Genomic DNA, 24093 nt, shown 5'->3' on the forward strand with positions numbered 1-24093 from the left:
CACACACACACACACACACACACACACCAACATTACAGTACATAAGCACATTCACATCACATATTTTAGGTACTCACAGATAATTAAATGCATATACACACTCCACATTTTATAAAATAATAAATACACAACATGTTTGGTAACTGTGTGACTTTTGCTCCGAAGCTGTGACAAAACTGCAAAGCCCATACTGCGGCCCTGGGGCCAGTTGTGTTGAGCCCCATTGTTTTTTAAGTTTTCGTGGTTTGTTTGTAGCCGTGGTCCATGTGCAGGTATGTGAATGTTGCGAAATGAATGTTGATACTTATGACTTCTGGAGCTGTGTATTGTCAGCAAAGTGCTAACCATGTGCTCCAGATAACACAAGTACACTTATTACAGGGGAAACTAGACAGTGTATCTACCTCTCCCGCTCTCCGTCCTTATGTAAGAAGCATATTGAGTTGCCAGTCAGTCAGTTTGGTTAACAGCAGTGTTCAGCAACCGTGTTGACTGCCTCTGGGGTGAGGGGCCAACAAACAGATGTGGGGAAGAGACAGAGAGAGTGAGAGAGAGAGAGAGATGAGGGCAGGTGTGGGGAGCAGAGTCAGACATTATTTTTGTTTCTGACTTCGCCCTGCGACTTATTAGCCGAATGAGAAGAAATTTTTGTTTCACAAGTGTCCGTACGGGGGACAGGCATCACCCAACGGCAGCGACTGTGGCGAACGTACAATTGAGGTACAAGGGCCACAAATGCCAAACACGTCCACTGCTGGGCACTCTTTCAAAGGTAACCCACCACCAACCAAGCCCCCCGTGTACACACACACACACACACACACACACACCCACACTCACATGGAAAAGAGACAAAAAGGGCTCCATTGTGTTTTGGACCTTTTTTAGATTTCATTTGGAAAAACCACTCAGGCTGAAAATTTCGTTTTTCTGATTTTCTTCCTCTCCCCTTCTGTTTCTGGATTAATGGGTCTCCCTCCCTCTGACTCCACAAAACAACAAGCAAGTTAGAGAAAGGGGACTTCGCACACTCTTCCTCTCTCGTCCTCTGAAGTCAGTGAAATTAAGGACAGGGCTCTGTCATTGTGTCCACACAACGAGGCTCTTAAATCTCCCCTGGTTTCTTTTAGTATTATTATCATTTTATCAACGGTTTCCAATTGAACTGTTTTCAAAGGCCTTTTCAGAAGTATATTTAGGTAATTTGTTGCGCTTGAACCCAACCTGCTCCCTGGCTCAGTGTGTGTGTGTGTGTGTGTGTGTGTGTGTGTGTGTGGGTGTGTGTATGTGAATGTTGAATGGCAGCTATAAGCCTGGGACGAGGGTGGGAGGGTCTGCTTTTCTCAGGGCCAGACTGTGTTATTTATCACTTTTCCTTTTCCTTTCTATTTCTTCCCTTCTTTAGCTCCTTTCAGACAAGGAATCTGTAGCATTGCTGGGTTCATGTTTAATGTTTCAAGTTGATTTCTGGTCAAACATGACTGGGCCGTTACAGATCCAGGTGCAGCGTTGTGGGAGAACAGCTGTTATTTGGAAAATGATGTCATCATGGAAGGAGAGCAATCACACCGGCTGCATCAGTGATGAAATAACGGACTTTTTGATGTTGACTGCTTTTCTTCACAGCATGATATCTGAACATGTACAGCACTGAGGGAATGCTCTCCCTCACTACAGTAACCTCTCTAGCAGTTTGACAATGTCCCAGATACATTTTTATCTTGACTTTTATTTTATTTTCCCTAGCTGCTCTGCTGCCTTACTCTTTACACAGTCCAACAGCGCCAAGCCGTTACAATTAGGCTAAGCTTCATAATTCACACATGCTGTTGATATTTGGGTAAAGCAATTTGCTAATTTTCATCCTATAATCACTTGGTATTAATTTAATTTGAAAAAGTGGTTGGTAATTGGAGTATTTTCTTTGTGCCTTCACACTTTAAGGGACAAAAGGAAAACAGAACTTTAAAGCTGCATTCATTGATTTTTGGGGGCAGGGGAACTAACCATAAACACAACATTAGGCTCTTTCCGACCAGAGGGATTTTTGGAGTTCCTAGAACATAACCTTCCTAGAACCCTTTATTTCTTGTGTCACGACTGGACCAATTTGAGGATTATTAAGTTCCTCTGACCGCAGTTTTCTCTTTCAGCTCCTACTTCAGGGCAGGTCTTTTGCACAACGGTACATATTATGTTACAATTCGCCAACGTATGCTAACTCAAAAGACAAACTTCACGCATTCAACCACTTAATTGTTAATGTTAGTTCAACTTACCAGTTGTTTTGTTTGCCTGTGCTCTGCTATCTAATTTGTCTGTCGAATAAAAGTTAAATTTCCACTTATCGGCACAATAGCCGCTAAATGCCACGCAGTGTTACCCAGCCAGTCATGAAAACAAAAACATTAAAGTTATGGGCCGTAAAATTAAACCCATAGGAAGCTAAAATATGCTGAAACGGTCCGTATAGCTGCGTAGGGTGATCATTTTATCCATTGTTAATCTAAAACTATGAATTAGTGCTGCTTTAAAATTACGCTGGCCAGGAGAAGGTACAAGATGAATGCTTTATTAACCTTAAATTGGCTCAGTTATGGTATTTCATATTTATTTCATTTAAATTAATTATTAGTAAAGGTGTTTTATCCATTTGAAAAAGAAGAAAAAAACATCATTATTTATTTATCTGTCTTGTTTTGTCTCATGTATAGTTTATTTAGTATCATTGAAGACTAAGAAAAGCAACAACCACAGATTTAAGAAGGTGAAATTTAGCGAACCTTTAAAAATTGTGCTTTTAAACATCCCACTGCCTATCTAATCAGAAGGGAGAAAGTTAGCTGTCATAAGATAAACTTATCCACCATGATGTCTGTCTTGAAAATTCATTTATTTTAATGAATAACAAAATTAATTTCACCTCATGGTCCATGTAGTTGCTGCTCTGGATTATATCACATGGTGTTAATCAGCAGAGTTTGCCCAATTGTCATGGAAATATAGACACTCAATTTTCTTTTTTTAAAGACAAAGAGTTTCCAAGAAGCTGCTGTTCCAACATCAAAGATGGAATTTTAGAAAGTTGTATAAGGTAGCAATAGAGACAAAACCTCCCATAGTTTTATGCAGAGTGCATGCAAAAAATCAGATTTTAATTTCTTGTGTGTATGCATGTAAGTGCATAAATAAGACAATAAGCACATTTTGCAACGCTGCTATGAAGGATGTTTTTAGTCTTTGGCTTTCTTCATTCACCTCAAAGACAATCTACAAAGCAATGCCATGTTGGACGCAATTTCATGGCGTTAACAAATGAGGAATTTCAAATCTCTTTCTGTCTCTGCCTCTCGAACGTCCTCCATTGTCACATATCAAGCGCGACAGTGACTTCTGCCACGTGTGACCAACTTTAGTCACATGTTCCCTGCAATGGTCCCATATGTTTGTCAAAAAGTGTATGTTGTGTGCTTTTTCCGGCCCGATTTGTTCCCATGCCTTCTCTCCAATGAGCCCCGCTCTCCCCGGGGGTTAGAGCCGAAGCCTCACGCTATTTATACAGACCGAACAGCTGGGGCCCTCCCAGCCAAAGCAGTGAGGGATGGGTAGAGAAATTATCATGAAAACTTCAGGTTAAACCAAGCGTTGGAAATGTCTATCTGTTCCCTTTTCTATACTCTGTCGTCATCCTCTCTGTCATTTGGCTTTCTTCCCGGGGTGTCCAGAGTGGCCAGGTCAGGTTGTGTTCAGCTCAGGTCAGCCAGACTGCCAGAGAAACATCACTCATTCATTTCAATCTCTGTTATCGCTCTGGTCTTTTCAGTTTTTCTTCAATCTGCAACTGATATGTTTACCCAATTTTCCTTCTCACACGCACTTTCTTTCCCCTTGCTTCCAATTAAAGAGCTGGCTCTTTTGGACTGAACAAGAAAGGTTGATATTTCCCTCCATCAGCCCCTCAACACAGTTTGTTCTTTTGTTGCATCAGACAAAGCCGACCTGCTGTTGCAAAACTGAGCTTTTTGTGTTTCTTCTGCTGTATGGCTTCTGTGGTGCTTGTCCTATTGTGAACCTCGTCCCTGTGAAGCTCTGTCCTCACTGCCTGTCCCTTTACCTATTTCATCCTGTCTGTACTTCACTTCTCTTGTCTTGTCTTCTCTTCTCTCAACTGTTCTACCCTCCAATCTCCGCTTTTCCTCACGTGTACTGCTCAGGAGTGAAGAAGATGGCAGGCCTATCAATGCTAGCTTTAGTCTAAGGCCCCTTTCACAGTCAGGCGGCCCATCACAGGCATGCTGAGCTAACAAGAAGTGAAGAGATATTAACCTAATTGCTGTAAGGGACAGATATATAGATCGATTAAGATGTAATCAGCCCAGACATGGCTCCCTCTGAGATTAGCCTTTTGGTGTAAAAGCAGGTTGGTCCATGGTTAGTAAAGCATAAGAAGTCATGCAGTGTGGCAGGCGGATTCACAAAACGTTTGAAGATTTTATATTTTGATTAACTTTGTTAGTTAAAGCCCAAATCACCAAGAGCACACAATTATAACACGCTCCGTATACTCCCTAGATGTGTTTGTATTTGTGATACGGATGGCCTGAGTAAAAGTACTGTCAGAGTGGATCACAAGTTTCCATAAGACTGCATTATTCTTCACTGAAGCTACTTTTTTGTAAGCAAAAGTTAAGGACATGTCCTTGATGGTTACAACTTCAAAATGTAAAGATTGCACAAGTGCTTTCCAATATCTTCCCTTAATCAAGGCACTGAACTGCACTTTCAGGTTCATTGATTCTCAAAGTTAGAAACTGAATAAATTAATAAACAGTAAAAGTACAGATTAAGATTGTATGGGTTAGATTGTGTTTGCTTGGCCTTGGTGTGTGTGTGTGTAAGTGTCAGATAACTCTGACTATGTTTCCCTACATAGTTGAGTCGCTTGCCCTTGTTTCCATGTTGGAGGTATGGCTTTTTGGCTGCAACTCTTCCATGAAGACCACTTCTGGCCAGACTTCTCTGGACAGTAGACGGGAGTACCTGGGTCCCACTGGGTTCAGCCAGTTCTGAGCTGATGCCACTGCTGGACATCTCCAATTTCGAAGGGAAATGAGCTTGATGTGTTTTCCATCTGCTGCACTATGATTCCTTGGCCGACCACTGTGTCTACGATCCTCAACTTTGCCCGACTTTTTGCAAGTGTACCTACAAGAATTGATGCTAGTTTAAAGGCAAAGGCTAGTAACACCAAATATTTATTGTGATTTTGATTTTTTCTTTTTTGTTTGCTCACTTTGCATTTTGTAAATTGATAAAAAAAAACATTTATCTTTTTGAAAGCATACAGCATTTTTTCACACCTGCCTAAGACTTTAGCACAGTACTGTATGTATACATATACAATCTATCTATGTATCTATTTACTGTATCTCTTTATTTTGCTATTTATTTCTATAGGAGTCGTGTTACTGCTGGTAAAGACCCAACATTTCCGGCTTTGCTGCTTAATGTAAAAGCTTATTTATATTTAAAAATATAATAATAATTTTTATATTTACCAGTCATGCTCGATTGCTTCTGAATTGCAACAGCTGACGTTGCGGCGTTGGAACAGAAATGTCTGTAGTAATATTCTACATAGTTGTGAATTTGGGTATGTTTTTCAAACTTAAAATAAGGTTATTAGATAACAAAACCACTGACACATCACAGACAGTATGATAACGTTCAAAACACATGATTCAGTCAGTGGATTTTGTGACATGAGAAATACTTTGAATCAGTACGTAGTACCACTAACAGCTGAGTACGTCCTTCAATATTACTCAGGACGTGTGTGTGTGTGTGTGTGTGTGTGTGTGTGTGTGTGTGTGTGTGTGTGTGTGTGTGTGTGTGTGTGTGTGTGTGTGTGTGTGTGTGTGTGTGTGTGTGTGTGTGTGTGTGTGTGCTGCTATGAGAATGTGGTTGTATGTGGCCCAGACCACCGCAAAAAGCAGTCTGAGTGATCAGATCTCAATGTGCCCTCAGTGCCTTCTGGGTGTGTTTACACCTTAGAGCCGTCCACTTGTAATCTGATTACTCAGATCAGATTTTAATACAGGTGAGAATGTGGCCAGAGTGCGCTCTGTAATAAATATAAAAGCCATCTTCTGTTTACTTCTGAAAGCAAAAATAAATTTTACATTAGGGGACTTTTGTACTAGATGGAAGACAAAAAAAAACCACTCCTGACAGGGCTAACCCAGCGGACCCAGTCCCACTCATACCTATGAGCATCACCTTTTGGACTGTACAGAGCAACATAAAGTCAGCAACTTCCAACTGAAACAACATTGTGTACAAATATACAATTTTGTATCCCCTCTGTGAATATTAATTGTGTTTCATTGGCCTTTTAGATCACAAAACTGTGTACACTTCTAAAGAAAGGCCTGGGGGAGATATCTTTCATAAGTATTCAGTGATATTTGAATACATTTGTCAACACAGATAAGAGGGCTTTGAAAAAGAGAGAGAAAAACATGAGAGAGATAAGTCAAATAAAAAATCTTTTTTCAGACTTGTCTTGATGTCTGAATTTACTTAATGCACATTCCACTATGTGGATCCGCTCCCAAAACAACTTTTGAAATAACACCTTAGAGAGGTGACTAGTAAGACACCTGCCATGTTTTTCATACAACAATAGCTCCTCAACCCTGGAGTAGGACTAGAGGAGCCATTAATGTGTTTCCTAACCGGTCTTTTGTTATAGCAGTATAGGACACCTGAGGCCAAGAAACAGGAAATTAATAATAGATCTGCTTTGTTTTTCCTGTATTTCTTCCTATTCCATTTGCGATATAAGACTATGTTTTTACTGATCACTTTTCTACGGCTGTAACAGAGCTGTGTTAAACAACTTCTAATTCCAACTGAACATTTCTGACTGCTTCACATTAAACTTTTCTACCTACAAAGTAGTGGAATGCTTTTTTTTGGGAAGCAGCAGGAGGACATGCAATGTTTGTCATTGAGTTGGCAGAAAGCAGTGTAACTGTTTAAAAGTACTCATACACTTGTACACAACAAGATATGGGAAAACAGGAGTTGTCTACTATTTTGTCCGTGGATAGGTTTGAAATATTGCACGCAATTCAAGCTGCAACAGCCACAGTGAGCAACTATAGATGTAGAGTTGCGATCGACTGGTACCTCCTGCGATTTTTGCAAACCGGCAGATATCCGACATGTTGTCATTGTAAAAAACACTGTTTTTCTTACCGAACTGTCTTGTGGACAGCTGTGGACTTGCCATCTAAGACAAGGCCAAACCATGTGTGGCTATTCCACCATGCGCAATGCCAGCGCGATTTGTGTGGTCTATTGAAAAACAGTTTACATGGATTGCTCCTGTAGTAAACCACCACACTGTTCTCAGATTTTAAAGTGTTTGCCTCCAACTAGAGCAATATATTTAAAAAACAAAACAACAACTCTGGCAGCAAGGCTCAGTTGCCATGTGGTGGTTAGTGATGGTAATGGAAGTAATACACACTGTTACCCTGTTGAAGCCAAAATTAGTACTTCTGCCAACCTTTAACAATTCAGATAATGTGACATAAAAAAGAACATGATATCAGCGTCCCCAAAAGCAGTTTGAATCCTGATTGATATTGAACTAACGGGGCAGCATGCATACATTTGTGTTCATTCATCAGTAAATATGCCACCTCATCTGTCCTCATCCATCTGTTTGTTCAGCTAAAACTCCTACCTGCCTCCTAATTATAGCTTGATGGGCTCAAAATCATGCTGCAAGCACATTTCATCACCTGCTTGATTTAAACGTCTAGTTAAAGAGCATAGTAAGGAAATGTGAGACCTGGGCTGCATTCATTTCCAAATTACTGCGTATATGTTACGGTCTTCAGAGAGGATATTGGTTTGTCAGAGCTGATGCTTAAACTGGAAGTGGAAAAGGAAGCCTCACTAGCCTTATATGTTTTTTAACTCTCCCTTGAAACATTGTTTGTGTTACATGTAGTGAAGGAGTTTAGGATCACTGTCTGTGTTTGGCCTTGTTAACCTGTAATAGATGTTGGCATGTGCTTGGTAGTTGACAAGGAAAGCCCTGAGGAAGGGGGAGATTCATTCTGACCTTATCAATGTTCTGCCTCCCGATTGTTTTTCTACTCTTGTCCGTTGATGTTGGCTTTTCCTTGTTTACACATGAAAGCTACTAGCACCCACAGCTTTCTGTTCACCTCTTTTTTTAAGTCTGAGGATACATCTAAACTAAACTCTGTTTTGGTTTCAAGAATGAATATCATTTGCTACGTTTACTCCTGGCGTCCTCACTACTCCGGCGTTACCGAGCCCCTAAAACGGAGACACATTTAGAAACACCACTGACCCCGTTTGGCATGAAAACTCCAGAGTTATGTTGTAGTCTAGACGTGCGCAAACGGAGATTGGCACGAGCATGCCTAGTGTATGGGAATGTTTATGTGACATGCAAATACGAAAATTGACTATTTTGATAATCGATTCATCGTTTTTATTTTTTAAGCAAAAAACACAATAATAAACAACATAATATTTAACTGTTTCGTCTTAGAATCTGAGAATCTGTTTTGGACATTTTCCAGACCAAACAATTAATTGCTTAATTGAGAAAAAAGTTGTCTGATTAACAATCATTCGTATGGAGTGGGGGTCTGCAGTAGATAACCACAAAAAACACTTACTACTCCTGTCAATTGTCAACTTTTATTACCTTCTGTGCTAAAACCAATAAAGAGATTTTGAAAATAACTAAATAATAATGATTGCTAGTTGCAGCCCCAGCTTCATTGAGCATTTTCTGTAACTTATCAGAAACCAGCAATCCGATGTAGCTATATGATTGTCTTCCAGGAGAGAATGTCTACAAATGCGCAGCCTATATTTGATGCAGTTCTGTCTCAGTAACATCAACAGGCTTCTTTGAAAATGCATTGAACATCCACCTTTTTATTTTCTCACACTGGCTGTTCTGCCATTAAAGGACACATATCACGAAACAAGTGAGGATTTTAACAAGTTGGTATTCTTATCAACAACAGCATCTGTCCTTCTCTAATTAGAGTTAAATAACCTAACATAATAGGGCAATTACTTAACAAAACAAGCCCTTCCCCCTCCACAAACAGCCAGCTGCAGCCACAACAAGCATTTATTTAAGGATCTGTCTGTCCACACCAAATTAATACTGAGTTTTCACTGAATGCCTCCACACGTAATGCGTGTGTGTGTGTGTTTGTCATTGTCAACAAAATTTGAAGATTCTCTCAACTAGCAGTGTGCCTGACATGCCTTGTTTTTTATTAAGCCGGAACTATAGTTGTGAGTCACTGTGTACAGGGTGTACATGATTGGTATTCTTCATCAGATTTCACGTGTCAACCGCACAACCAGTACACTACAGCACGGTGACAGTATTACCATTATTTATTTTACTTTGTCTGAAAAAGGAACGGGAAGATAATTGCCATTTTAAACATATTGCAATGTTCTGCGATATATTGCAATTGATAACCTTTTTTCCAACTTCAATTTTTTTTCTACCAATTTCAAGTCTTTGTCAAAATCTGTTTTATCTAAAAAGATAAATGTCTCCATTTGTTTATCTCACTTCAATTTTAGTGCTGGAAAATAGGATTGTCAACCACATAACCTGATCAACACATATAATAATAACAATAATAATAGATTGATACTTGGCGTTTGTGTATCTTTTGTAATTTTTTTCCCCACTGCTAATGTTTATATATATTGGATTTTGACAGTTGTATTCCATGAGATTTTCATATAGTTAATTGTCTGTAAGTTCCTGTCCATCAAAGAGTGAGTTGAAACAATGGTGATTGAGCACATGACACGCTTATAAAAGCTCTTGCTTTTGCTACTTATTACTACCAAGTAATACAATTTGGTGTTTGGGGCGACTTTCCCGCCCTAAATTTAAATGCAGCACATAGTTAGTTGTGCATTTTACGTCACTTAGCAACGCCAAGGCCATCCCGTTAGCTGTGTTAGCACTGGTTATTGTGTGTAAGCACGGTTAGCTAGCCACTGCTTCCCCGGCCCTTTCGCGCCACGATTGTGTGTGTCCTCACACGGCTCTCATCTCCATGGATGCATTAGCTCTTAGCTCATCTTAGACTAAACTGCTGTCAGTGTGGACAATTTGAAGGCATCATGCTGACGTCATACAGGCAACAGTTGTTCATTTTTGCAAAGTGTCTCTGGGAGATGAGGTCCAAGAGGCCCACCTGCAATTACTTCTTATCATCAAAGCTGCTGCTAGAAACAACCTTACTCAATCGTACGTATTATAACTTTGTGACCAGGATATATATAAACCAAGCAGGACATTTCACATTTTGCCCTCTGTTGAATACACTATGTAAAGATTACACTTTTTCTAACTTTTACCTCAAACCTAGTTTATAATTTCTGTGGTGAAATGTCTTGTTTCTTATCACCAGACATATGCATTGATATCAATATAAATTGGCTAATTAGGCTGATATGTTAGCCTGGCGTTAATGCACAAGTATAAGCTTTATAGCTCGTCCAACCCCTGAGAGTATCTAAATACCTAAACTAAGTTAAACCCAAATACGTTTGTAACATGGTCATGTTGAATGTTCTAAGAGTTATTGGTTGCTGTAAAGAAGAAATGCAAACGTAACTGAGAGTGCACTAATACAGTACCTCTTAAACAATGACTTTCCTGTTTAAATGTGATGTGACTATTTGTTGGGGGCACTGTTTTCATTGCCCTCAGCACTCCTTTCAGCACACTGAAAGGGAGAGTATATGGTAATGTTTTATTGGCTCCCCTGTGAGATACTAATGTTCTGAATTGATAGACAAATGAATAGCATCCGGTCTGTCGCTGCTCATCTCGTGTTAAACATAACTAGAGGGCCTCCACTCAAGCGGCAGCGGCCATTGTCCCCGTCTATCAAACACCCATTAGGCAGGGCGCCAGTTGCTTGCCAACTTTTGACATAACTCTTACCATATCCGGTCAGTGATGTTTTTGTTGATCTCTCAATCATGGCCCTATTGTAGATAGACTTTTAACTTATTCTCTCAAACACTCACTTCCTCGCTTTCTCCTCGCTCTTTTTGTTGTTGGTAGCCATTAGCCATATGGTGGCAAACAGGCACAACAATGTACGCAACAAAACAGAGGCTTTGAAGGGAAGCGCTTGAATCTGAATAGGTGTTATTCTGTGAACATGTCACAAACGAGGAGGAAGAGGAGGGATTTGGCTCGGCTGGCCTCTCGGTGTGACACGGCAGAGGTCGCTTGGTGGGGGGCATTGGCGATGTCAGGGTGTAGAGACGGACAAGGATTTGGAAGAGTCCAGTGCCGCTGAAATGTCTAGTTACTTATCAGCTGACATATGGATTGATATCGATAAAAATAAGCTAGTTAGGCTGAAGTGTTAGCCTGGCGTTAATGCACAAGTATCAGCTTTACCTAGCAAAACCTATCTCGTCAAACCCCTGAGAGTATCTAAATACCTAAACTAAGTTAACCCCAAATATGTTTGTAACATAGTCATGTTGAATGTTCTAAGAGTTATTGGTTGCTGTAAAGAAGAAATGCAAACGTAACTGAGAAAGCGCACTAATACAGTACCTCTTAAACAATGACTTGCCTGTTATAAATGTGATGTGACGGTTTGTTGAGGGCACTGTTTTCATTGCCCTCAGCACTCCTCTCAGCACACTGAAAAGGGTGAGTATATGGTAATGATTGTTTTATTGGCTCCCCTGTGAGATTCTAATGTTCTGAATTGATAAACAAATGAATAGCATCCGGTCTGTTGCTGCTCATCTCGTGTTAAACATAACTAGAGGGCCTCAACCCAAGCGGCAGCGGCCATTGTCCCCGTCTATCAAACACCCATTAGGCAGGGCGCCAGTTGCTTGCCAACTTTTGACATAACTCTTACCATATCCACTCAGTGATGTTTTTGTTGATCTCTCAATCATGGCCCTTTTGTGGATGCACTTTTACCTTTTTTCTCCCATACACTCACTTCCTCGCTTTCTCCTCGCTCTTTTTGTTGTTGGTAGCCATTAGCCATATGGTGGCAAACAGGCACAACAATGTACGCAACAAAACAGAGGCTCTGAAGGGAAGCGCTTGAATTTAAAAGGGTGTAACTCTGTGAACATGTCGCAAACTAGGAGAAAGAGGAGGGATTTGGCTCGGCTGTCCTCTCGGTGTGACACGGCAGAGGTCGGTTGGGGGGGGGGGCATTGGCAATGTCAGGGTGTAGAGACGGACAAGGATTTGGAAGAGTCAAGTGCCGCTGAAAGGGAAGTTGTTGGTGGTCTGCAGAGTTGCAGCAGCTGCCTCTGAAAACAAACGGAGGAAATAAGAGAAACGGAGAGAGAGTGGGTAGGGGGGCAAGGGAGTCCAGTGGAAGGCATGCAGGCTCCTCACTTGTGGGCTCCTCACTTTTTTGTCTGCTCGCGTTAATCTGTTGGGAGAAAGTGTAAGGGAGAGAGAGAGCTTGGCTGAAGTGCAAGGTTGCTCCAGACCTCCCCTACTTTACTCCGGCCATCTTAACTAGAAGTTCAACACCCCCCTGTCCCCTTTACCACAACCCCCACCATTGGTCAGCCTCTCTCCCGCTTACTTGCTCTGTATTCAGCCTAGGTGCTGGAGTGACAACGAGCCATTCATTGCAGAGGTAGAGGAAAAAGACTGTGGATCTCTCCTGTGTTTCTTTTTTTCTTGGTGGAGGTGGTGGGAATTGGGAAAAAGGGGAAGGTGGACTATGGAAAAGGAGGGTGGGGGAGCACATATTCCTGAAATGGTGAAATACGACAGAAAAAAGGAGGTAGAAAGTAAAAGAGTGAGAGGAAAAAGGGTGGGAGGGGTGAGTAAAAAGTAAGAGCGCAAAGGAGGCAGGGAGGGATGGAGGGGAGGCAGAGCTGGAATCACAGAAGGAAGGGAGGGGGGGAGAGAGAGTGGGCTACCATGCCGAATGAGCAAGAGAGGCGGAGAGGAAGCAGAGTTTCATCAGATGAAATGAGGTGAAAGTAATTCAGGCATTAATCAAGCCAGTGCAAAAGGGAGGGTGGACTGTGTTTTCTCCCCCCTCTTTCGCTGCGGAACTGAAAGGCAAGGTGTGAATGAAGGAGCCTACAGTGGCCAGCAGAGAAGCACCACTGGGTCACAGCGTCAAATCATGTCCGAGACTAACACCATTGCCGCTTCCACCACAGACCAGGTCAGTTTAAGCTGTACTATTGTTTTTTGACTGTATTTTTTTTTACTGGCATCATCAATGAGCATGCTGATATTTCTTCTTCATTAGTTGTTCCTCACACTGGCTTTAGCAGCAGGAAACATCTTGTTAGAAGACTTTGAAACGTGACTTGTAGGAAGAAAAAAAAACCCCCAAAAAACGGAATGTATCCCAAGTTCCGGTCAGATGTATATTATCTTTAGATCCTAATTCGGAAGTAGTTAGAGGAAGTTTCTAAGAGCAACCGGGTAAGTGTGTTTCTTGCACTATCAAAGCAATGATTGTTTTGCCCGGAGCTGCCTGGACAACGGTACAGGGTCCTGAAAGAATTGAATTCATCAAGACGAGCTATTGTCTATGCCGCCTTATTTTTCGGTGATCATTCAGGGGTTCCGTGACGACTCAATACCCCCCGCACCACGTGAGGAGGGGGACGCAGCTCTTTAAAAACCCGACCACGTGTGGCAGCCCTGAAAAGTTTTTATAAGTAATTGCAGTGGGAAGTCCGGGCAGTGCTGTGAGAGATGGGGTTGGTAAGGAAGTGGGCTGGTCCGCCGTGTGTTTGAAAGAGAGTGACAGAGTGAAAAAGCAAAAGTGTCCAGAAAAAGGCGAAAATTTATTTCCCCCTCCTCCAGCCCTCTTCGCCTGCAAGCCGCTTTAATTGCACCATCTTTGGCACAGACACTCTTCGTCCAGCTCTCTGTTTGTGACTGTCGACTTACTTTGAAACACCCCGAAACAATTAAATGTGATCTGTTTAAGATAAGATAGACAGTTATTTTCATTGAGGCAGGTAAAGACAAAAAGTGTATGTGTGTGTATGTGTCTGTGTGTGTGTGTGTGTGTGTGTGTGTGTGTGTGTGTATATGTGCATCCGACCTTGCTGCCGGCTTATGTTGTTAGCCAAGTCCTCGTCTCCTGTTTCCGATTGCTACTGTTGAGGCTGAGTCAGCTTGCTATACTTCTTTAGGCAAATACACACACGGATACACATGTATATAACACACACACACACACACACACATACACATATAACCATAGGCACAAAGGTTTTACATGCAAACACAACAGCTGCTCAAATTGCTAACACACAAAATTCGGGAATAGATTGTGGGTGGAAGGTTGAAGATATTTGGAGCTGCCGTGTGTGTGTGTGTGTGTTTGTGTCTGTGTGTGTGTGTGTGTGTGCAACTGAAAACCCATGCTAATCCGCTGATTCTGGCCCATATAGATTTGTCAACACACACCACATTTCTCACGAAAGCTTTGATTGACAGGACTTGGTGGTTCTTGCCTGTTCTTGCCAAAACCGACTACGGTTTTCTGGTGAACTTCCCAGGATTGTCTCTTATTGTAAATTTTTTGAAAATTGAAAACACATACATTTCAATAACTGAATAGCTTTCTGTGGTTAGAAAAACATCATGGAAGCCCTGCCTTTGCAAAGGCATAACATATTAAAAACGGCTCAAAGTCTGTTTTTAAAACAGGTAATAATTGATACAGAACCCAAAGTGTACTAATAATGATACAATCCTTGTTGAACTATATTATTTCACAACTTAGACATTTTTTTCAAAAGAAAAATGTTAGTGTCTTTGTTCAGAGATGAACACATTTAGGTTCTACCACAAAACATTACCTTGAGTTTTGAAGCAGTCTGTTCTTTAACAATCATTCTCCTGGGAATGATTGATTCTGTCAAGTTCTAATGTCTTCATTATCACCTGAAGTTTTACTATTTGTAATTAACTACTTGAATTATAAATTGCTTTGCACTAGACACAGGCGTTTCAAGCAAAAGTACTATTCAATTTTCACTGAGAACTATGCAGCCATTATTTAAAGAATCTCCCTTGCAACACACGCACTGAGTTATTTGTCCCCTCCACCTCACCGCTCACTCCAAAAACAATTTAGTCAACATTTATTGAGTGACTATTTGAATATGATTTTATGCTAGTGAAGTACTTTTCTACTAACGCTAAATTTTTTCTAAAGATGCATCTCAGCCGGATTAGAAAACCTATTCAAAAACGTTTATTGATCTCAGTCACTATAGGAAAAAAGGTATAGGTCTTTTTCACAGACATGAAGGGACATACCATAACTAGGACTAATCTTAAAAGCTCATCTTGTAAAATGAAGTCAACAGTTTTTTTCCTAACACATGGTCTTTAATTACTGCTGCACTGTAAATTGAAATTCATGATCAATTTTGCCACTTTTCAATGCCTGTTTTAATATTACCTTAACTTGCAAGTTGCAAGTCTAGTTTTCTTTTTATTAATTAGGAACAAGAATGTTTTTAGTTGATTTTTATTTGGTCGTGGAACTTCCCAATAAAAATAGTAATACTAATAATAATCAATATCACTATGTAATTGTAATACATTTAAAAAATCATGTTTTGTTACTTAACTCACTTGCAAATGTGGGAGCCCAGCGTACTAGCTGCCATTTGTGCCCCACCTTCCACTTCACCCAAAGATTTCTCTATCTTTGTCACTATCCACCAATACTTTTCTTACTTGAAAAATCTTAATATCCTGTCTCAAAAGTCGTTTTTGTGAATGCGAAAGAAATTAAATTAAAAAATGCCCAGCTTTGATCTAATCCCTGTTTCTTCATTTCCTCTGTCATTACATGGGTCACATCCTTTTAGTAGTCTGAGGTCATGTGTAAACTCAAGGCATGCATGACTAATAATTGGAGTAATAAGGAGTTCAGATGGATCTGCTAATTGCTTAGTGAGTGCTGGTGATTGTCTTTGACATCAATTTACTGAAAGAAAAGATCAGATCAGATACCATTTCCATATCCAGACAACAGTGAGTCATTGCTTTGACTTCTTGTTCACTAGCAAGGACCACAACAATATGTAGTTTAAAGATTTAATGAATGCTTGATTATATTAAACGTTGACGGCATAGGAATGGATTTGGATGGTGGGTGAGATTGAAAAGAGATGTCGTCTGGTTGGTTGGTTCGGGAGGATGTACTGGAGACCGGGTGGAGTGAGACTCTGTGGGGGTTCTGTCTCAAGTGCTTTCACCCGAGCAAATTTCAAACCCCTCTGGACATTACCTAGAATGAGAAATAAGAGAAGAATGCACTGGACTGAGTAGGATGGGGAGAGGATAGGAGCGATTAGGATGAAAGGATGGAGGGATGAGGGTTGGAGGGAAAAGGAGGATCAAGGGATAAGGTAGGCGAGAAGTTGAAGTAGCAAATGGGAAGGGAGGGTGGGAAGAGAAGGCAAAGACAAACCGCACTGAGTGGGTTGGCTTAAAATATAAAGGCTGTTCAGTGAGTAGAGGTGTGGTTGAGGCGTGGCCCTGCTCCCAAACCTGACTTAATTCACTAACTTTAATAGTTTTGGTAAATTATGCGGTATTTAATTTTTTTTGAGTATTTAGAGTGATTTTCATGATAACCGCACATTTAAATGCATTCTTCATACATATGAGACAATTAAGCTTGACAATAATCAAACTAGTACTTGTCTAATTTTTTTTATTTGTGATACTGCTTGTCCGAAACGGTCATAAATCCCAGAAAAAAAGATTTTAAGAGACTGACCCAAATATAATTTCCTTTGTATTTAAGCAGATTTTCTGAATCATGGGTTCCTTGCCAAGAAGCTAATGAGGCCTGTTGTGTAGAAATGCACAATTTTTTTCTGCTGTAGAGGCATTCATCCCCAGCGCTGTTGCACTCCAACACCTACCTTTTCTGTTTATGCCTTTTACCTAGACGTATTTAGCAGGCTGTCACGGTTTTGGTGTAGGTTTAGAAGGGTGATGATGATTGAAATAAACCCTGGTAGTTTAAATATATTCTTTTATCAGGAAATGGAATTGAAATAGAAATGTAGAAATGACTCTGAAACATCTAAGAATCCATATATAATGTTAAGGTAGCTGTTAATGCACATTACATCTAGCGTAGGAAGCCAGCAGGGGCTCTCACACACACACACACACACACACACACACACACACACACACACACAAACTCTGCCCATCTAGTGGCAGGTGTTGCAGTTTATGGAGCGGAAGTGCAAAGTATGTGTTTACTCACTGCACCAAGGCTTTGCCAGCGAGGGAACAGACACGTGGAAAAGAGAGGCAGGAATTAATCTAGAGAGTGTATGTTTGTGCGTTTGTGTATGTGTGTGCCCCTTGCCCATCTCCCCGTGGGGGCTTTAACCTTCGGTCTCCCTCTGACTCCACTTAGTTAGGCTTCTGGGCTCACAGCTGTCTTGCAGAGGCACCCAGTCATACAACACAACACACAGCAAACTAATTATACATGCTTGATTGGGGGGACAGATAGTTACAAGCTTGATGGATAATAGCTGGCTGGAGAGGTGAATGAATAGCTGACTAGCTGACTGGCTTGCGGAGAGGAGATATCCGATGGGAGAATGGAGCAGTGTCGGACTCATATTCTGACTAGAACCTGATTATGACGTTGGGCTAACTCCAACTGCCAGTAAGATTGTCTACGCAGAAAATAATCAGGAAGTTTTACTTTTACTAGCACTGGATGCTCAAAATAACTCCCCCTACTCTACTAGTTTTTGTGAGTGGAAGTTTTTCAGGACTTGGATTTTGAAAATAAAATCCCCTTCTTTGTAGATATGTAGTATTGGGATAACTTTAAAAATGTATTTTGGTCATATCAGTTTTTGAATTAAATAAACAAAAATAAGCTAAATAACTGAAGAGAAATAGGAAACTGTGGAGTCATCTCTCTCAGAATGTGTTTCTCACCAGGGGGGCGCTAAAAGTAACAGGATTTCAGACAACTGCTATGCTGAAGGCAAGAAGGCAAGGAGAGGTAGTCGGGGGTTGAAGGAGTCAGACCTTGAGGTGGTTCAACCCTTAGGATTTTGTGTTAGGTCTTAGTGGAACAAAATGCCGTCTATCAGGGCACAGGGGGAATTCTTTACATTTTGTCTTGTCGTTCTTTTCTGGCATGAAGGTTTACATATAGGGTACATATCAAAGTCAAAACAAAGTATACAACATGACAAAATATAGGTTAGTCATACATGATGCCATGCCCCCTTTCCACATCAGAGAAGCAGCTCCAACTGCTCATTCATTATCACTCTAAAGTTTCAAAGATATTCTTTGATTTGTTCTTATCAACAGTTACTGGGTTAACATGCTTCATTTTAGGAAGAGGTTATCATCTTTTAAACTGTAGGTATATATAGAGTGAATATGGAAAGAGGGGGGAAAATAAAGGTCTCATCCCTACATAAACTAAGGGTTGTGAGTAACATATATATGTGTAGGTGACAGAGTGGTTAGTAGCCCAGCTAGAATTTCACTCCTCTGGCAAAAACCATATAGAAGAATGTTAGGGTCACGGCAAAGGTGAACTGCCTGAATCCTCCACGGATATAGGGCAGCATTTTCCAAGGCCTTGGCTATAGTTTTATACAGTGACTATAAAGTAGGTAATATTCCAGTATGTAAGACTATTCCAGTATGTATGAGCAGGCTTGTACTGTCCTGGCTTTAGGCCAAAAACAAAACAAAACAGTTTTAAAAAACTGTATACTAATAAGACATACACAGAAAGGAAAAAAAAACACAGCTATGATAGATGATTAATTCTCAAAAACCCATATGGGTTCCCAAAGAGCAGTTGAGGCGAGATTTGCCTTCATGCCAGACATTTGCACGAAGATAATCAAAGTGCTGAATTGCTATATTCCGCTTTTCTGGCTTGACTCTATTCGACTTGCTGTTTTCTGATTTTCCCTTAGCAAAAGTTGTGGATAGTTCCTGTTGCATGTAGCTTTTTAAGCGTTAAAACACTGCAGATTGTCCCTAGTGTGACACAGAACATACTGCACACACCCGTTATTTTTAAATAGCCAAGGTGCGGCTGTACAGCCACAGTAGTTTTTTGTTTGCAATTCAAACAAAAACCTGATTTTAAAAAATGGCAACAAAAGTTTGACAAAGTGCAGACTTTTCTCTGTTGAAGATCAAATCTTGGCAGTTTCACACACCGTCGCTAAGGCAATCAGCTGAGACTGGGATCTCTGCAGTTAAAAACGTACAGCGAAAAAGTACTGATACCAAAAACTTTGAGCAGAGCCTTACCATGCAGTGGAAACAGGTGGTTGGGCCCTTGACTTTTGGCTGTACTAGAGTGATGTGGTTACCCATTTATTTCAGTTCCTGGAACTTTTAATTACAAACCGGCACTAACTGGACCATTGTGGTGAGTTCAAATCCGCCCACCGTGTGAAGTGGCTGGAAGCCAATCTAGGCCAGTGATGTGCTAAAGTGCAGTGCTGGCACTGTGGATATTAGAATAGAAGGTCATTGTCACCCTACCTACCTTATTGATATGGACTGACTGTGCAAGTTGTCCTGGTCTATCTCAACTATGTGTCATTTAAGGGATAGTTTCGGTTCCCTTGGATAGGGGTGTGCATAGAAATGTATTCAAGCTTTACAGATTCAAAATTGAGTTGGACCTAAGGCACAACAACTGATCCACTTCCACCACTAGGTGGCATTATAGCAGAAACGAGCGGGTTTGGCCCTATGACCTTCAAACTGTACATCGCACATATTACATCCACATATCCACGCGTTCCCTGAATTCAGCTCCTAATATAGGCCACATGCATTTCCGCCTGGACTTTTATGTGTGAAAAATTGTAATATATCGGGGGAAAAAAACTTTGTTGAACTCCTCGTTTCGTTTCGTTTTTATTTCACACGTCATCACTGTACATTCAATCACAACTCCATGAGGCACAACAATCATATACAGGACGCATGAAATGGGAACCCCAAATAAGCTACTAAAAGCTTTTCAGAGGGGGCCCGAAAACAAACACACCACAACCAACACACCTCCAAAACTCCTAGACCGTGTGACCAATCTGCGTGAAACATAATACATTCATCTCCAGACGACTTGACAAAAGGTTATCAAAGAAATTTGTACGGGATAAAAATGTTTGCATATACTGCATGAAGAATTTTTTTTAGCTAACTGTGAAAACACCAACAATGCCATATCTTCACCAAAATAAATGCTATCAACACAAAACTTTGGATCCTTGTTTGCCATGACCCTCTGAAGGTCTTTCATAAATTTTATGAAAATGTCCCACTAGGTGGCGCTAGAAGTACAAAAAGTTTATATATCATGAACGGTGCGTCTTGAATTTGAAGGGTACCATCTAGGGCCACTCCCGAGGCCACCCTACAGTGGGGTACTAATTGGTCAAGGTGGGTGTGGCCTATGGGACCCATAGTTTTTTTGCCTATAACTTCCATATTATTCATTGCACATTAGAATTCCTTAAGGCAGTGACGCACTAAACCAGTAATAAGCCTATGGACTGTCTGGCAAGGTCAGTGACTTGAGTCTGTTTGGTGTGCTCCATGCCATCATCCGTTGGTGGGGCCGTCCTTTCATTTTGGCCGACCTGTCATGCTCAGTCAGAAGGCCGGCACTGTTGGCAGTCGGACACAAACCAATCTGATTGATAGAGTGCTAAACCAGAAACGAGGAGCAGGACAAGCATGACTAGAGTCTCTCAAACTCTGACGAAAATCTTTTAAACTGACCTTTACTGATCGGAAATGAAGACCGATTCAGAAACTGCATGGCCTATTTCTAGCTTAAAATTTTGGTTTTGGTGAACGGTTTTAGTAAAATATGAGATTGTATTCTGAACCAGCCGCCAATACAGTCTGGCTTGGAATTTCCAGAGATGCCAGACCCGTGTGATGCGTTCATCCAATGCTGACGGTTTTCATTTTTGGGCGACAATACAGATTAGCTCCGCCTGCTGGAATGGAGATGTATTACATCTTGTCGCTTTGGTGTGTGTCTACTGCCCATGTCAGAGGATCAGTCATGTTTTAAAGGTTGAGAATTGGCTTCTTTGAACATGAAACATGAGATGGTGAGATGTAATGTGATAAACATTTGTGTATTTTGTCTAACCATTTTAACATTTTATTTTTTCCTTTTGGCCATTTTTTTCCTGTACTCTTGCCTAAACTCTAAGTTGTTGTCCATTATCCCATTTGTCCACAACCTCACTTTTTTTAACTCCTCCTAGGCCATGCAACCAAAATGCACAAAACCTGGTACGTAGCATCTCCAGATGGACCCGACCAAAATTTATGGAAAGTATTTTTCTACGTTAAAGTACACGCATTTGATGACCAAACACATTTTTTTCGCTAGCTACCACACACTAAACAAATTAGAACTTGAGACCATTGTTCAACATCCCACTATGATGCTCCAATACCAAATTTGGCATAGATCGGCCATTAGGGGGCGCTATAATATATAATATAATATCGAAGTTTATTTGTTTTGGGCAATAACTGATAAAACGAGAAATTTTTTAATAATAATATTTCTGCCACAGTAAATGCTATCTACAAGAAACATGGGATGCCTGTTCGGCATTCCACTTTGAGGCTCTAATAGTTTTTCCATGATCTATAATATTTTTTTAATCTTCTGCACTGGCTTTGCTCTTACCCTGCAGCTGATTAACATTTGAATTGACATTCTGCATTACAGGTGGTCATGAGTGAAATGATGTCAATACATGATTGGAGCTTGTTGAATAAATGTATTTATTCATTTATTTGGCTTTTTTAATTTTGCATTTGGTTCTATGGAATTAGATGTGCAGTCCAATATGTGGGTCCATATTGCTAGTCACATTTGTGACACAATTTGGGTGTTAATTTTTTAGTTTAGTTTTGGCTGAAAGTGGGTTTCCTCTCGGTGCTGGAAACCAGTTCTAGTTATTTTCTACCTGTGTTGTCAAAAGACAAAATACCACTAAAAAAAACCACTACACACATATCCTGGCTTTGATCATATTCGGGATGTGATGTTTACATCGCATTGGAACCTGTCTATTGGGGCTGAGGCGATATGTAGAAAAACAAATACCGATACTCTTTACCAAATACCTTGATCTTGATATTGTGACAAAATTGTAGGATTGACAATTGGTGCTTTAAAAAAATATTATTTACACAATTTGATTTCTGATAAATAATCTTTAGAAATGTCGATTTAATGACTAAGTGTGTAAAGGCAAACAATGCAAAAACTAAAACAGTCTCAGAAATTACATCACATTAATCTAATGCAGCCTTTAAAAGAAAAGACTACACTTACCATATTATGAAATTTCAATATCCAAAATCTAAGACAATATTTAGTCTCATATCACAACATTTATATAATATTGATATATTGCCTAGCCCTACTGGTTATGTATCTCCCTGCATAAATGGTTCTAGCATTATCCACATTTTTGATTGTCTCGTCAGTTCAGGTGTGTTTATTCATTAATGCACTGGCTGCCTGGTATCTGACTTCTATTTCGTTGGACTTGACTTCTCCATCCCATGTTCATTAATGGGTGAACAGGGTCCTGTCAAGATGGCAACCGTAGATTTGTGAGAACTTTTGCAAGACTCGCTTTCCCGACAACCTATCTTAACCATTCAAGGTCAATGCCAACCAAGATGTTCTCAAATCTTGGGTAACTATAGAGACACGACCTAGAAACCCGGATGAGGTGACGAGGTGAATGAACTGCAATTTCCTTTTCATTGTTGTCGTACCTCACTAATTTTAACAATACTGCACTAAGTGCAACTTGCACAATAGGTGGATCTGTATATTTATCATAGGCTACTATTTTTATATATTCAAATATTTGTTATTGTATTTTATCCTATTATTATTTCATGTGTATTGTATCCTAGGATTTCATTTATATTCTGTGCTAACTGATTTTGCTGCTGTAATCCCATTTAATTGGGATCAGTATCTATCTATCTATCTATCTATATCTATTTCATTATGTCTATCTTAAATATACACATGAAAACATTGGGTTTATGTTACTGTACTTGGACATATTTAGCTAAATGTTAACAGGAATAATTTTGGCATTTCAAACATTGCATGCATATACATTGCATAGTATATATTACATAATTATGTAACTAGGGTTAATTATAAAAAACAGAATACAGTCACGTCATCCTGTACCTTCATGAGACAGGTACAGTTTTTATTGGAAAGTACTGGAGTTTATGCACCGATCTGATACCACGTAGTAAAGCCCTAAAGAAAATCTATGTTAAAGTAGTTTATTTACGTTCTTTTTTCCTTATCTCTGACCGTCAAACTGGATGATAAAATAAAGTTCTGTGGCATTCGTTGTTTGTGTTTATTCATGTTTTACAAAGAGTTTAACATGAGCCAGACCAACAACAAAGATAGAAATCATATCATCTTAATACAGGATTTGTAAAAACATAATTAAATATATGACACACTGATATCGGTTCAGTAATCGGAATCGGCCAATACACAAGTTCAGATATCAGAATCGGAATGGGAAGCAAAGAATGGTATCGGACAATCTCTACTCTAAACTAAATGTGCCATATGTAATGTGCAGAGCAGAACCTAAATCATTTGTAAATGGTTACGTTATCCCAACAGCCCACACTCGGTAGTTAAATGTGATACACTGCTCTAACCTGCACACAATTGCAGTGCAGTTGTGCAACTTTTGGAAAAAGGGGAGGTTTAAGCAAAGCTCTGAAACGAGGTAAGGAAACAGGCTGATGAGGCTTAATCACTAGCTCTGTCATGGATTTGTAGGAAGAAAGAATAAGGGGAGAAAAGAGCTGATGATGAGGCTCATTGAGGCAGCATGCTGCTCTGTGTTGAGCAGGGACAA

General features: G+C 40.2%; 1 protein-coding gene across 3 annotated transcripts in view; it reads left to right on the forward strand.

Annotated features, from left to right (window-relative positions):
* slc6a9 (solute carrier family 6 member 9) overlaps positions 1-24093 on the forward strand; it is a 68907-nt gene that overhangs the window by 11030 nt on the left and 33784 nt on the right. The window contains exon 1 of one of the 3 annotated variants that reach the window (XM_034887303.1): positions 13019-13286. The exons of the other annotated variants lie outside the window; for them this stretch is intronic. Coding sequence (XP_034743194.1) covers positions 13245-13286 — 42 coding nt within the window. The 5' untranslated portion in view covers positions 13019-13244. Of the gene's footprint in view, positions 1-13018; positions 13287-24093 lie in introns of those variants that run through there. 3 annotated transcript variants of the gene reach the window in all.

This window comes from Etheostoma cragini, chromosome 12 (genome assembly GCF_013103735.1).
Source record: "Etheostoma cragini isolate CJK2018 chromosome 12, CSU_Ecrag_1.0, whole genome shotgun sequence".
In the NCBI taxonomy this organism is placed as follows: Eukaryota; Metazoa; Chordata; class Actinopteri; order Perciformes; family Percidae; genus Etheostoma; species Etheostoma cragini.